This window comes from Vipera berus (assembly GCF_964194415.1).
Source record: "Vipera berus genome assembly, chromosome: 1".
In the NCBI taxonomy this organism is placed as follows: domain Eukaryota; kingdom Metazoa; phylum Chordata; class Lepidosauria; order Squamata; family Viperidae; genus Vipera; species Vipera berus.
Window position 1 is genome coordinate 194,102,315 of NC_138202.1, and position 13,726 is coordinate 194,116,040.

General features: G+C 40.2%; 1 protein-coding gene across 1 annotated transcript in view; it reads left to right on the forward strand.

Moving 5' to 3' along the window:
- PKHD1 (PKHD1 ciliary IPT domain containing fibrocystin/polyductin) overlaps positions 1–13,726 on the forward strand; it is a gene marked incomplete at both ends in the record, with an annotated part of 196,628 nt that overhangs the window by 124,339 nt on the left and 58,563 nt on the right. The window contains 4 exons of the mRNA XM_081342989.1: positions 9,859–10,066; positions 10,354–10,511; positions 11,537–11,731; positions 13,002–13,127. Coding sequence (XP_081199115.1) covers positions 9,859–10,066; positions 10,354–10,511; positions 11,537–11,731; positions 13,002–13,127 — 687 coding nt within the window. The remainder of the gene's footprint in view (positions 1–9,858; positions 10,067–10,353; positions 10,512–11,536; positions 11,732–13,001; positions 13,128–13,726) is intronic.

A 13,726-nucleotide genomic window follows, 5' to 3' on the forward strand; every position in this document is an offset into this window, starting at 1 on the left:
AGGGATACTTTGTTGTTTCCTTGCATTTAGCCGAGTTTTGATCAATTGTGGAGAAGCCCAGAAATCTTTACAGGTTTATTTCTTTGACGTACACAAAAGTTACTTTGCAGAGTGCAGAGAAGCACACCTCCCTTCCACTACTCACAGAGCTCACCTTGCACCATTTGAACATTTCTGTGTATTTGTTTATTTTTAGAAAATACTCTCTTTCTCTGAAAAGTTGCAAAAAATGCCAATTAAGATAATGGAAAAAAATTCAAAGAAATGCTGAAAAATGAATGGATTATACTGTATTTGGAGGGAGATATTGGAAATGTATTGCCTTTTTTTATAATGAAGGTAGGAGAGAATCTAATTAAGGAATGATCAAAGCACTTGGAGAAGGAGCAGTAAGATTAGTGAATGGCAAATTTGAGGTAGAGAAAGTGATCACTTATTGGCTTATGTTCTCTGCCATCTCCAATTGACTAGCATAAGCTAAGCAAAATTTGGCTCAAAATTCTCTCTGTGAGCCCAGAGTCTCAAACCTACAAACAACATAGTGCAACAAGAGTTTTGCAGCTGTAATAGTTAAGAACAATCTGGTGAAAGTTGATATAAGTTAATGTTGGTTGCAAATACTTTGCTGAACCAAAGTATCTTGGTATGGCAGAGTTCTTATGCTATAAGGTCTAGACTCCTAATAGTTTTTTTTAATATAATGCTAATTTTATGAAGAAATTGTGTTTGAATAGTGCTGATTTATTGCATTTTTCCAATTGAAATTTTAGATTGCAATCTTTATTTCCTTTTAAACTCTATAAAATAGAAGGAACAGTTATGATTGCTGAGTTGCCTGAGTGATGAGTGGTGGCTGTGTTGGAGGCAGGGGAAGGGACACTGGATCAATGTGCTTCTCTTATGTTAAATCAAAATATTTAGATGAAATCAGTAGCCTCGCAAATATATCCAACATTTACAGAATATGTGAAATAAGGGTAAGAATATTTATTCTGAAGAAATTCAGGGCCAGGCCAAGACATTTTACTGCCTGAGGTAAAATAACAAATTGTGACCTTCTTCTCAAGTCACAGTATATAATATCTTTAACTGAATAATTAATTTTGGCACTTATGAGAAACTCCCACAAGTATCTTTCTTTAGCAGAAATATATATATACATATTATAGTAAATGATAAACAATGTGCTTCCTTTTCATGACATCTAGAATCATTTGTCCAACTCAGCTATCTCTATGTGCCTAATAGAAGGGTTGGTTGGCCCTGCAGCAATTTAAAACAGGATCAACAGAATTAGTATAACAAGATTGTTATAAGGATAACATGATGAGTGTAAAATGCCTTTTATTCCAGAGCAGTGCTAAAGTAAGGATTGTTATTATAAAGGGTCCTTCCACTCATTATATTCTATTTAGCTGATACATGTTTAGCTTTTTGGACATCATATATGCTTATTTTAGCTCACTTCTTCGGCCTTAGTTCACTTAACTTGTCAGGCAGCCTTATTTTATAATGGAATATCATCTTACTCTGCTGCTGGAGAGAAATTATAAGATTTGTCCCTTCTTGGAGGAATCTTTCGTTTCAGGCATTCCTAGAAACTGTAATAATGTTGGCATGGGAAGGGGCTGTGCTAAAAATCCCTCCAAGGTACCTTAAGCTTGTGAAATTAGTCTCAAGAGACATATCTTTAGCTGATCTTGAAATAGCAATTTATTTCACTTGGAAAATAATAGCAAGAGCTCTCTAAGTAGTTTACAGAATCAGCATATTGCCCCCAACAATCTGGGCCCTCATTTTACCAACCTCAGAAGGATGGAAGGCTAAGTCAATCTTGAGCCCTGTCAGGATCAAATTCTAGGCTGTGGGCAGACTTAGCTTGCAATACTTGTGGCACCAGGTATAAACGTCATTGTTATTCTAATAACTTAGCTGAAATGCTCTTTTCAGTATTAGTTGATTTGCTTTAGATATGTTAATGGTTACCATCAATGCTTTTTTTCTAAAAAAATAAGGTGTTGGAACTCAGAGGTGTTGTCACTGGGAGCGATGCCGGTGTCTTGCTACGGCGTCGTGCCCGTCCTTTGCACACCTGCCCCTGCAGTTCGGAGCCACATGCCATGGGGATTCCCCTCCCCACAGCTGCCGTGGGGATTCCTCTCCCACATTGCCACGCCGCGGCCCATACTGAGCCCCCACCCAGAGCTTTCTCCAAACCCCGACCCAGAACTGTGTTCTTCATGGCAGTGGTCTCCGGCGCCAAACAGCTGATGGCCTCTGGCACTGGCACTCATTCACTTACTGCCCCGTCGCTTCCAAATGCAGTAAGTGAGGGAGCAAGCAAGTGGCATTTGGAAGTGTTTGGAAGCGATGGGGCAGTAAGTGAGTGAGTGAACGAGAAAATGGTGTTTGGAAGCAACGGGGCAGTAAGTGAGCAAGCGAGCAAGAGGCCTTTGAAAGAGACGAAGTAAGTGGGGGAGAGACTAAACGAGGTGCCTTTAAAAGAGATGGAGGAGTGAGTGAGAGCGACTGGAGGCTTTTGTGAGCAAAGTGTGAGTGAGGGGGGGGTTGCGAGCAAAGGGTGAGAGAAAAAGGGAAAAGTGAGGGGGAGAAGGGAAAAAGAAAAGGCACTGACTTCTGACTTCCTCTGTTACAGGAGTAGAAGGAAACATTAACATTGAACCTCAACTTTTTGCTTTTCTATAATATTATAAACTAGCTATTTCTATCACAATAAATGAATCTAACCAATGAAACCCAAAATACCACCCCCTTTTTTAGTCATCAAGTTTTTGACACCTTGTTAAGCACTGGTGGTGCTTGAATATTGTCATGTTCTAAAAGTGGTACAATTTCTGAAAAGGTTGAAAAGCCCTGATGTAAATGCAGCCTAAATTGTTTATTGCCATCCTATTTTCAAATAATATCTTACTTACCTAGTTGAGATGGTGTAGTTAGGCAGCAGGGAGGGGTGCAAAGTTCCTGCCTTCGCTGCAGACAACTTGCCTGTACAACATTTGCCGACTGGGTCTTTTGGTGTGCTCAGCAGCAATTCCTATTGGCTTTCGAAAGCCAATAGGCCAGGCATAGGCAACCTTGGCTCTTTTATGACTCGGGGACTTCAACTTCCAGAAGATGTTACATAACATAACATCAACTGGAAGATTTTAAACTGTCCTTCTGTTTCTTTCCTTCCCAAAAATTGTGTTAATGGGTCCTCTCTAAGCTCTGCTGATCAGCTTGTCCTGGATTGTTTTGCCGCAGAATGGAACGGTTTGCAAGTTGCATTTGAGACAGCCCATCTCATTTTAGATATATCACATATAATTATTATTATTAATTTTAATTATTATTATTATTAATTTTATTTGTATACCGCCCTTCTCCCGAAGGACTCAGGGCGGTGAACAGGGCAATACATGTTAAAAAGACAGAATACAAAAAATTGAAGATTGTAATTAGTTGCGTGTGCACGTTCAGCAAGTGTGATGTATTTGTGCTGGCATTTCTAGGCCTCTTTCCAACCACATCCAAAAAAATTTGTAACAAACATTGGAATTCTCAAGGCCATGTTTGGTATTTCCCAGCAATCTGTTACTAGAAGGAAAAAACAATCCCTGCTGTGTTACTGATCTCAGCGAAGCATTTGCATGTATGCAGGTATCCTTACAGTGCCATAGTTATGGATGAGAAATATTGGTTGCAAACTTGGCATTTCTGGGTGTAATACAGATATTTTGGACTTATTTCTGTTTCTTTGCTTGTTTGATATTTTTAAAAAGGCATATGCTACTGACTATGCTTATACACATATGTATAAGTCTATACATAAGAGAGCCTTGGTGGAGCAGTGGGCTAATGCCACTGCTAACGCCATCTCGGGATTGGCGGTCGAATTTCCAAAACTTATGGTACTGGGAGACTTTAATCTACCTTCCCTGGGCAGTGCATCAGAAGTGGCCCGAGAGTTCATGGCCTCCATGACGGCCATGGACCTGACACAAATTACTCAGGACCCAACTCACGAGGGAGGAAACATGCCTGATCTTATTTTTGTCTCTGGGCAGTGGCTAAATGGACTGGGTGGGGTTACCCCAACATCACAACCCCTTTCATGGACAGACCATTACCTCCTGCGGTTGGGCCTCCGTCACGTCACCCCCCGCCATCAGGAGGCGGAACCGACCAGGTGGTTCCGCCCCAGGCGCCTGATGGACCCAGATAAATTCCAGATGGCGCTTGGACCGATTCCCACCTCCCTCTCCCACAACCCGGTCGAGTCCTTAGTTAATGCCTGGCAGCAGGCTGCTTCGGAGGCACTCGACCGCGTTGTCCCTTTGCGGCCACTGACCCGGCGCAAGTCCCGACTCGCTCCTTGGTTCTCCAAGGACCTGCGGGAGATGAAGCGCCAGAGAAGAGGCCTAGAGAGCATTTGGAGAACCAGCCGGTCTGAGTCTGACCGATCACAGTTAAGATCCTTTTCTAGATCTTATCTCGTGGCAATGAGGGTGGCAAAGCGTGCCTACTTCACCACCCTCATTGCGTCCGCAGATAATCGCCCGGCCGCCCTATTTAGAGTGGTCCGCTCCCTTATAAGTCAAGAGACGGGAGAGGACCCCCTACATGGACGGGCTGAGGAATTTAGTAAATATCTGGTGGACAAAATTGCTCAGATTCGGGCTGGTCTGGACTCTGACTGGGCAGTATCTAACGAGAGGAAAGCGATGAAGTTGGCCGAATACATTTGGGAAGAGTTCGATCCTGTGACTCCGGATGAAGTGGACAAGATCATGGGGAAACTAAGTGCCGCCACATGTTTGTTGGACCCGTGTCCCTCCTGGCTAGTCTATGCAGCTCGGGAGGCTACACGAGGCTGGCTCCTAGCAGTTATCAATGCCTCATTGAGTGAAGGGTACTTCCCTGCTGCCTTGAAAGAGGCGGTGGTAAGGCCCCTCCTCAAGAAGCCGGCACTGGACCCAGCTGTTTTAAACAACTTCCGTCCTGTCTCCAACCTTCGCTTCCTTGCGAAGGTCATTGAGAGCGTGGTGGCACGACAGCTCCCTTTGAACCTGGAGGAAGCTGAATATCTAGATCCGTACCAATCGGGTTTCAGACCCGGGCACAGCACGGAGACGGCATTGGTCGCGCTGGTGAATGATCTCTGGCGGGCCCGAGATAGAGGTTATTCCTCTGTCCTGGTCCTATTAGATCTATCAGCAGCTTTTGATACCATCGACCATGGTATCTTACTGCGTCGTCTTGAGGGGCTGGGAGTGGGAGGCACCGTTTTGCGGTGGTTCTCCTCCTACCTCTCGGACCGTTCGCAGACGGTGTTGGCAGGAGGGCAGAGGTCAAGCCCTAGGCCTCTTAAGTGTGGAGTGCCTCAGGGTTCGGTGCTCTCGCCCCTCCTGTTCAACATCTATATGAAGCCGCTGGGAGAGATCATCCGTAGCTTCGGGGTGAAATATCATCAATATGCTGATGATACCCAGCTATTCATCTCCACCCCGAATCAACCCAGTGATGCCCTCGATGTGATGTCCCGTTGCCTGGAAGCGGTACAGATTTGGATGGGAGAAAACAGGCTTCGACTTAACCCGGCCAAGACTGAGTGGCTGTACATACCATCATCTCGTTTAGTCCAAAATGTTCCATCTCTGACTATTGGAGGAGAGATGTTACCTCCCATTGATAGAGCACGCAATCTGGGCGTCCTCCTAGATTCACGACTCAGTTTTGAAGATCATATTGGAGCCGTGGCTAGGGGGGCATTTGCACAGATTCGTCTTATATACCAGTTGCGCCCCTTTTTGGACCGAGATGCCCTACGTACAGTCACCCACGCACTCGTTACCTCCCGTATTGATTACTGTAATGCTCTCTACATGGGGCTGCCCTTGAAGACCACCCGGAGGCTTCAGCTGGTGCAGAATGCAGCTGCACGGGTTGTGATGGGAGCTCCCCGATACTCCCATATTACACCACTCCTGCATGAGCTGCATTGGCTACCAGTTGCCCTCCGGGTGAGATTTAAGGTGCTGGTACTTACCTTTAAAGCCCTACATGGCTTAGGTCCGGGATACTTGCAGGACCATCTGCTGCCGGGAACAAATCCCCATCGTCCAGTACGCTCGCACAGAGAAGGCCTCCTCAGGGTACCGTCAGCTAGGCAATGTCGACTGGCGACCCCCAGGGGGAGGGCCTTCTCTGTGGGAGCGCCAGCCCTATGGAATCAGCTCCCCCCTGAGCTTCGGATGGCCCAAAACCTCCAATCCTTTCGCCGCGGCCTCAAAACACTCTTGTTCCACCAGGCCGACCTAGACTGACAGGCATTTTATTTAATTTATATTTAGTATTTTTAATTTATCTCTTAAATTCTCTAATTTAATTTATTGCACAGATGTTCTCAATTTTATTTCTATCTTGATCTCTGTACTTATTATATGTTTTGCTGTTAGCCGCCCTGAGTCCTTCGGGAGATAGGGCGGGATATAAATCCCATCAATAAATAAATAAATAAATAATAATGCCTCCTTAAGTAACACCAGCTGCCTGCAATTAGTGAAGGTTCGCATCCCACCAGGCTCAAGGTTGACTCAGCCTTCCATCTTTCCGAGGTAGGTAAAATGAGGACCCAGTTTGTTGGGGGCAATAAGCTGACTTTGTAATAATGCCGCTGGGGGGGGGCGAAAGCCCTAATAAGCAGGCATATACATAGAATGAAGGCTATTCCTAAGCACATTGATTGTGCTTAGATTGTAAGCCACCCTGAGTCTTCGGAGAAGGGCGGGATATAAATGGGATTAAAAATTTAAAAAATAAAAATAAAAATAAACATCTTTTGCTAGGATACATGACCACTACTTGTCCAGAATGTGAAAAGTGAAAGATTGTGACTAAACAAAATTTTAATGTACAGATAATACCACCAGAAATTATTTTAGCCTTTTTAATAAATGTTGTTATTGATGTTAAGCTCACCATGGAAAACATCATATATTGTTATGTATATACTAGGTTAATTATTTAAAGACTGAAGTGCAACATAGATTCTAAATAATCTATTTTTCAAAACACACAACAGTCCAAACAGTAAAAGTAAAGTCCAAATTAAGAATATTTTATTCTTAAGAATTGTTTAATTTAAAGTGGTTTAGTTGTAATAGATGGTTATAGATTCAAAATAGTTTTCAAGAGTATTTACAAAAGATACTATTTTTTTTCTAGCATCAGCTAAATTAGACATATTACATTGAGAAAAATGTTTCTCATTTCTTTCCTGTTACCTTTATTGATTTCATTGCAGAGATGTTAACATAGGAAATAGATTATTTTGTTATCCAATTTTACCTTCCAAAAGACAGAAGCAGATGAAAAATGTGAGGTTCTTTTTGGCTTTTTTGAATTAGCTGTTTTAGATTCTAAAAGTTTAGTTCCTAAAGAAGTAACTTTGCAAATAATTTTAATCTCCTCCTCTAGTGCAGGGTAGGCAACCTTGGCTCTTTTATGACTCAAGGACTTCAAGTCCCAGAATTCCTGAGCCAGCATTGCTCAGCTTGGAAACCTCTCTCTTTCCCCTCAGTGTGGCTGGCTCAGGATTTCTGGGAGTTGAAGTCCACGAGTCATAAAAAAGAGCCAACATTGGCTATCCCTGCAATAGGCTTTTGAAAGCCAATAGAGGGAGCTTTTTTTTTGTAAAGAAAAAAAAGGTGATGGAACATCGTTCTGAGCATTCTATGAGGAAAAAAGCCCTGGTTACCATTATCTTGCCATCCTCACACTTGAATGTCCATCCCAATTCAATATATATGTTGCCCTGTCACCTAAGTCTTTGACTTAAGCAATGAATCTATATGCTCACTCTGTTGCTTTTGTAAGCTGCTCAGATTCACTTCAATTGAAGTGGAATAGACCTCATTTAGTGACTTCCTCATTTTGTGTCTCATCACAGTTATGATGGTGTACATTTACAACCAATCCTTACACTTATGAGTTTTGCAGTTCTGAAAAAAGATCATAAGCAAAACTGCAGTTTCATTCAAAGGCCATTTGACTTAATAACTGAATTGTCAGTCTCAGTTGTGGACACTAAACAAGGATTACCTGTATTGCTTTTGTAAGCTGCTCAGATTCACTTCAATTGAAGTGGAATAGAGGAACTTTGCTCTACTTTTTCTCACTGAAGTGGTTTCCCTGAAGAAAGTGACTTGAATTCATACTTCTAGGGCATTGTATATTAAAACCTGAATTTCAAGAAGTTGTGAAAATACTATATATAATCATCTCCTTAAAGAAAGCTTCATTTTAATGGGAAGTATTGGGCTTTTTTCTGATTAAGAATGATTAAATTTATGATTAACCATTTCTATCTATATTAATGGAATACATCCCCCTCCCTAAATTAATTGCTTTGTTACTGAGTACAAATAATATATTGTAGAATACTAATAATGGTTAAGTACTGTGGTTTCTGGTTCAATAGAAACTGGAAGCTATTAATAGTGTGATTATTTTTTTTTGGAAATACGATTTTCAAAGAAAAGTGTATATCTTTGAGTTTAATACTTAAGTCTCCACTATAGTATTATTTATTCTTATTTATGAGTACTAAAAGGAAAAGAAAAGAGAACCCCTTGGAAAAGGTAAATACAGCATTTAATTTCTAACTTCTTTTTCTGTACACTAATTGGTGGTGTTTACAAACATTTAAGCCACCTTAAAAACATAGTATAAATATTTGTATTTGCCTTTCTGCATGTTGTACATATGGGAATAATTCCTGCTGAAATTTAGTTACGCTTCTGTTGTGCATATATGCTATTCATTTTGCCACTGGAAGTATTGTCAAGAACAATCTTTATATTCCCTGCGTGCTGCTGAGAATAGCACATCGCTAGGGCCAACATCACAGGAGACATTATTTTCTTCTCTGAGCTGAAAAAAAGAAAAGAAAAATATTTTTAATTGTATATTCTATGTTTTGGAGACAACACAGAAAAATAATTGGTTGGCCAAACTTTTTTAGTGATGAATTCAAACCTGATACCATTGTGATGGTCCTTGTATTAGGATTGACTTAACATTTTTTTCAGAGAATTATATTGGGTTGGAGATGTTTTATAGGGCTTACTTTGTGTTCCTTAGTTTGTGTCCTTCCTTTGATTTGCTGACTATAGTTGTTTTTTTTCTTTGATAAAAAAGTATTGTCAGAGTTGTAACATCTGTTCTTCCCTGGGACCGTATAGAACAGGGGTGTCAAACTCAATTTCATTGAGGGCCGCATCAGCATTGCGGTTGCCCTCAGGGGGCCAGGTGGGTATGGCCAGGGTGGGCGTGGCCTACTGGGTGGGCATGGCTAGAGTGCGTATGGCCAACTGGGTGGGCGTGGCCAGGTCTACATCAAGGGTGCCTATGGGGGCCTGGGCAGGAGTGGGACAGATCTGAGGGTCTCTGGCAGAAGGAGAGTCTCTGGGCCAGGGCCAAGGCAGTGGGGCCGTTCCCTCACTGTTTCCAGGATGGCTTCATGGGCCTCATGAAACCACTTCGCAGGCCGGATCTGGCCCCCCAGCCCTTGTGTTTGACATGTCTGGTATAGAACATCAATTTTTCAACTCATTTACATAATAAAAATGTTTAGTATTTTTAGTATTTTATAGGTAATTTTAGTATTACCTATAAATACTAGCAAAATGACAGTATTATATTAAAAACATAAAAATAAGAAAAAGGTGCATTCTTAATCCATACATTGCTCTCATTATGTTCTTAAACACTACAGATTTGGTTGGGGCTGGGCTTATATTCATTAAAAATGGCATCCTTTTTTTCCTCATATGTGAATCCTATTTAATATTTCAGGCTGTGTACCAAAAATACCAGTGACATATTTGAAATCAGCAGCATACCCCAATGAAACAAAGTTGGATTTAATAGATTTTGTGGATTGGAAACCTGGAGATGAAGTGGTTGTATGTGGAGGAAGTTTTGAAGATGCTCAAAAGAAAAAGGAAATTCTTACCATTAAGGAAATAAAGGGTACAGAACTCTACATTACGTCTCCACTAAGGTAATCATGCCTGAGTTGGCAGTGTTGCACTGACAAGGCTCATGTGATGTTAATTTGAAGTTTATACAACTGTGGATCTGCACTGGTACAATTGCATTTCACATATATAGGCGACTGCATATGTGTGCGGATTAAGTACTCATTGCCGAAAGAGGAATCTGGTGCCAGAAGATGTATTAAGGCTAGGTTCTGCCTTCAACTCAGCTTATTTCTGGCCTTTAAAAATTGATGGAATCGTTGACACAATTTGGTAAAACTAACAGGATTTACTCTTATGTATCCTATAGGTATTCTTATGCTGTTACTGAAAAGCAAGTTCTCAAAGAACATCTTACTTTTAGAGCTGTTGTGGCATTGCTCAGTAGGAATCTAGTCATCCAAGGAAATGTCACAAGTGAAAAAAATTCCCATCTGCAACTCTGTAAAGCAACAGCTGTTTCAGGAGGTGAGTGAGGAAGAAGTGCACACCTATGCACAACAGAAGTAAATAAGTGAGTGGAGCATTGTAGTTTTTAAATATCCCGGGTGTTTTATCATTATTTCAGAGGCCTTCCCACTTTACTTCATGTACAGGCTCCAAAAACTTTCTTCTTTTCAGTATATGATGATAAAATATTAAGCAGACTGAACTGAGGCATTTTCTGTTTGCTTCAAATGGGAAGTGTTGGAGCAATTAAGTGTAGTAGGCACTTTCAGAATATAATTTTGTACTTTAGATTAATGCATTAATTGGATTCACACACACACACACACACACCCTTCTTCCCCAGTTTTAGAGGGAAAGTATTTTGAAAAAGCATTGTGAGATATTGTAAGAAATAAGCATCAATATGCAGAAAAATGGATAATTATTTAAATAAGAGTGCATTTCAAAGACAGGGAAAGAGAATCTTAATATATATGAACACTGGATTTGCTGTGTTTATAATGTACTCTTTAATCAAGAAGACAATTGTAGGAATAATTTATGTTTATGTAAATTTTTGAGACACATGCTGAGTTCATTAAACAGTTTATTGGATTCTTGTCACCAAAATACTTTTTGTAGTAGAAGAGATATGATTTTCTTCCCATATTTAACATTTTATGAGTGAGTAACAGTAAAACCGACACAAGAAATTGTCTAAAAACAGTGCCTTAAGGCACAGTCCCCAACCGTTTTGGCACCAGGGACTAGTTTTGTGGAAGACAATTTTGACATGGACCGCGGTCGTGGTAGTTTCAGTTTTGCCTGCTAGCCTGCCACTCACCTCCAAATGTGTGGCCTAGGGGTTGGAGACCACTGCCTTAAAGGTTTTCATAAAATGACTGCCATTTCTGTTAAGTATTACTTCAAGTCTGATGACTTCATATTTCCTCTGTGATTTGCTGAAATTCTCATCTCAACTGATTTGCTGAATTCTTCATCTCAACTAAGAATATTCTCAGTTCTAGCTCTCAGTAATGTCTATCTCCCTTCCTGCTTTTCAGATAACCCCAACTGCCTCTATAAGAGAACTGAGAGAAAACCTGGGTCTCAGGACATGGGGGGTATTGTCATTGTGGAATCCTATTATGATAAAGAAAGTCTGCTACATTTGGCAGGTGTACAATTCCATCATGTAGGACAAGCATTCCAGAGGCATTTTGGTGCACTGACCCTGGTTGGAAATGCTCAAATGACTAGTAAGACATTTTAATTTTTAGAGGTGATGGTGGTTGTTACATTAAATGTTTTCTTAACAGTTTTTAAAATTTATTTTGCATGTGGGTGCAATCAAAACACCACTGATGAAAGCAAACAAGGATGCTACTTCTAGAAACGCTCCTGATACATGTATATTACTTGCCCATTCAGATGTTTATTTCAATTCTATACAATTCTAACGGAGGTGACATTGCTTTTTCCCCTCAAATTCTAGCAGCTAATAATTATTTTCCTCTGTTTTTAGCACCAGAATGCTGATGACATCAAATTCTCAATATCTTTTTAAAGTTCAGTTTTAGGTGAGGTGAGACCAATTAATCAACTGTATCTAGGCTTAGTAGTAAGCTGGATATAAACAGCCTATTAAAATTTCATCCAGGTACAAATAAGTTAATGATTTAGCTAAAAAAGGAACCCAAGATTTAGCAAGAATTGGATTAGATTGTATTGCCTATAGTCCACTAGGACACTTTCCAATCTAGTGCACCAGATGATTTCCCAAGTTATGTCAAAATATAAATACCACAACCAACTCAGTCAATATGCCACTTGTAGTACATCTAGGGAAAATATATTTTTGACTGCAATTATACACAGTGCAGTGATATCTATATCAGATTACTGCAGTGCTGTTAAATGGGAGTCCTATAAAGTCAGTTTAAAAATTCAGTTTATTCAGAACAAATAAATATTTTTTACCCTGATACTGTCCTTTCATCTAAGGAGCCTGAGACAGTACATATGGATGTAATGTCTCAGTTTATATTTGCAAGAACTTAGTGAGGGAGGTTAATTGAGATACTTTATCACAAAGTCACTTGGTGAGTTTCAGGGTTATATACAGTAAGAGTTATCAAATTATCCTATTTAAACTATCTAACTATCATACCATTAAAAGAGTTTCCTTGGCTATCAGTTTGTTTACAGCCGCTGCTCACACGCTTAGACATTGGGCTACTTGCTCTGGATTCTACCCATCTGTTAAGGCCTTCTGAAAGCTTCCTCCACTTCTGATAGGACTTTCTTAATGATGGCAATTTGTCTGTTAAACTCCATGTGCAAACTCACTCAGTGCTTCTACTAGTCTTTGGAAATTAAACCTTTCAGCTTTTCATCCATTTGATGCAATCCATTGAAATGATTCTGCTGCTATTTGAAACAACTATTGGTACATTCTAATTTTGATATTGCATCACTTTTCAGTTTTGCTGGTCTGTATTCAAGTCTTTTTCTTTTTCGCTTTTTTAGAATCTTACATGCGACATTGTGTTGTATTGGATTCTTTTGCTCAGGGAGTTCACCTATCAGGGATATCAGATTTCAAGATTGAAAATAACACTTTTTACAACATTATGGGCCATGGAATTAAAATAGGTAAGTGAACTAAAAAGGTTACAGCGTTTGCAGAAATTTTCAGTCCACAAAGATTATTTTAGAAACTCTTTGCTCAGGATTCCCCAACACCTTTGCTTTACAATCCTGTTTCCGGAGATTTTATTTTCAAATGAAAAATAATCATTCAGATGAAAACAGAAAATGACATTTCAATCAATTAAAAAAGAGAGAGAGAGAACTGAAGAGTAGAAGTCATTAGTAAAGCAGGTTTCCAAGCTTTTGTGAGGCTTCAGTGGATGTCTGGGTGTTTTCACGCAAACAGGTGTTTAAAGCACTTTTGTGAAGCACTCAGTAATGTTGAAATATGGAAGCATCACACGTCAGCAGCCTGCTAATCAAAAAGGAGTACTGTGGTATCACAGATATGTTTTGGCACAATATATCACAGAGCAGAAGTCCCTCCATCAAATGAATAACTAAATGAAAAGGCACATTTGACACAGCCTGAAAACTGAGCCCAACGCTGAATGGGACAACTCTTGGTGCTCCTCTCTTTTTCTTTTTTCTTTTTTCTAGTTCAGTTGAGGTGAGATGAAGCTATATTTGTGCTGTCTCCATGTCTTATACACATAGAGACA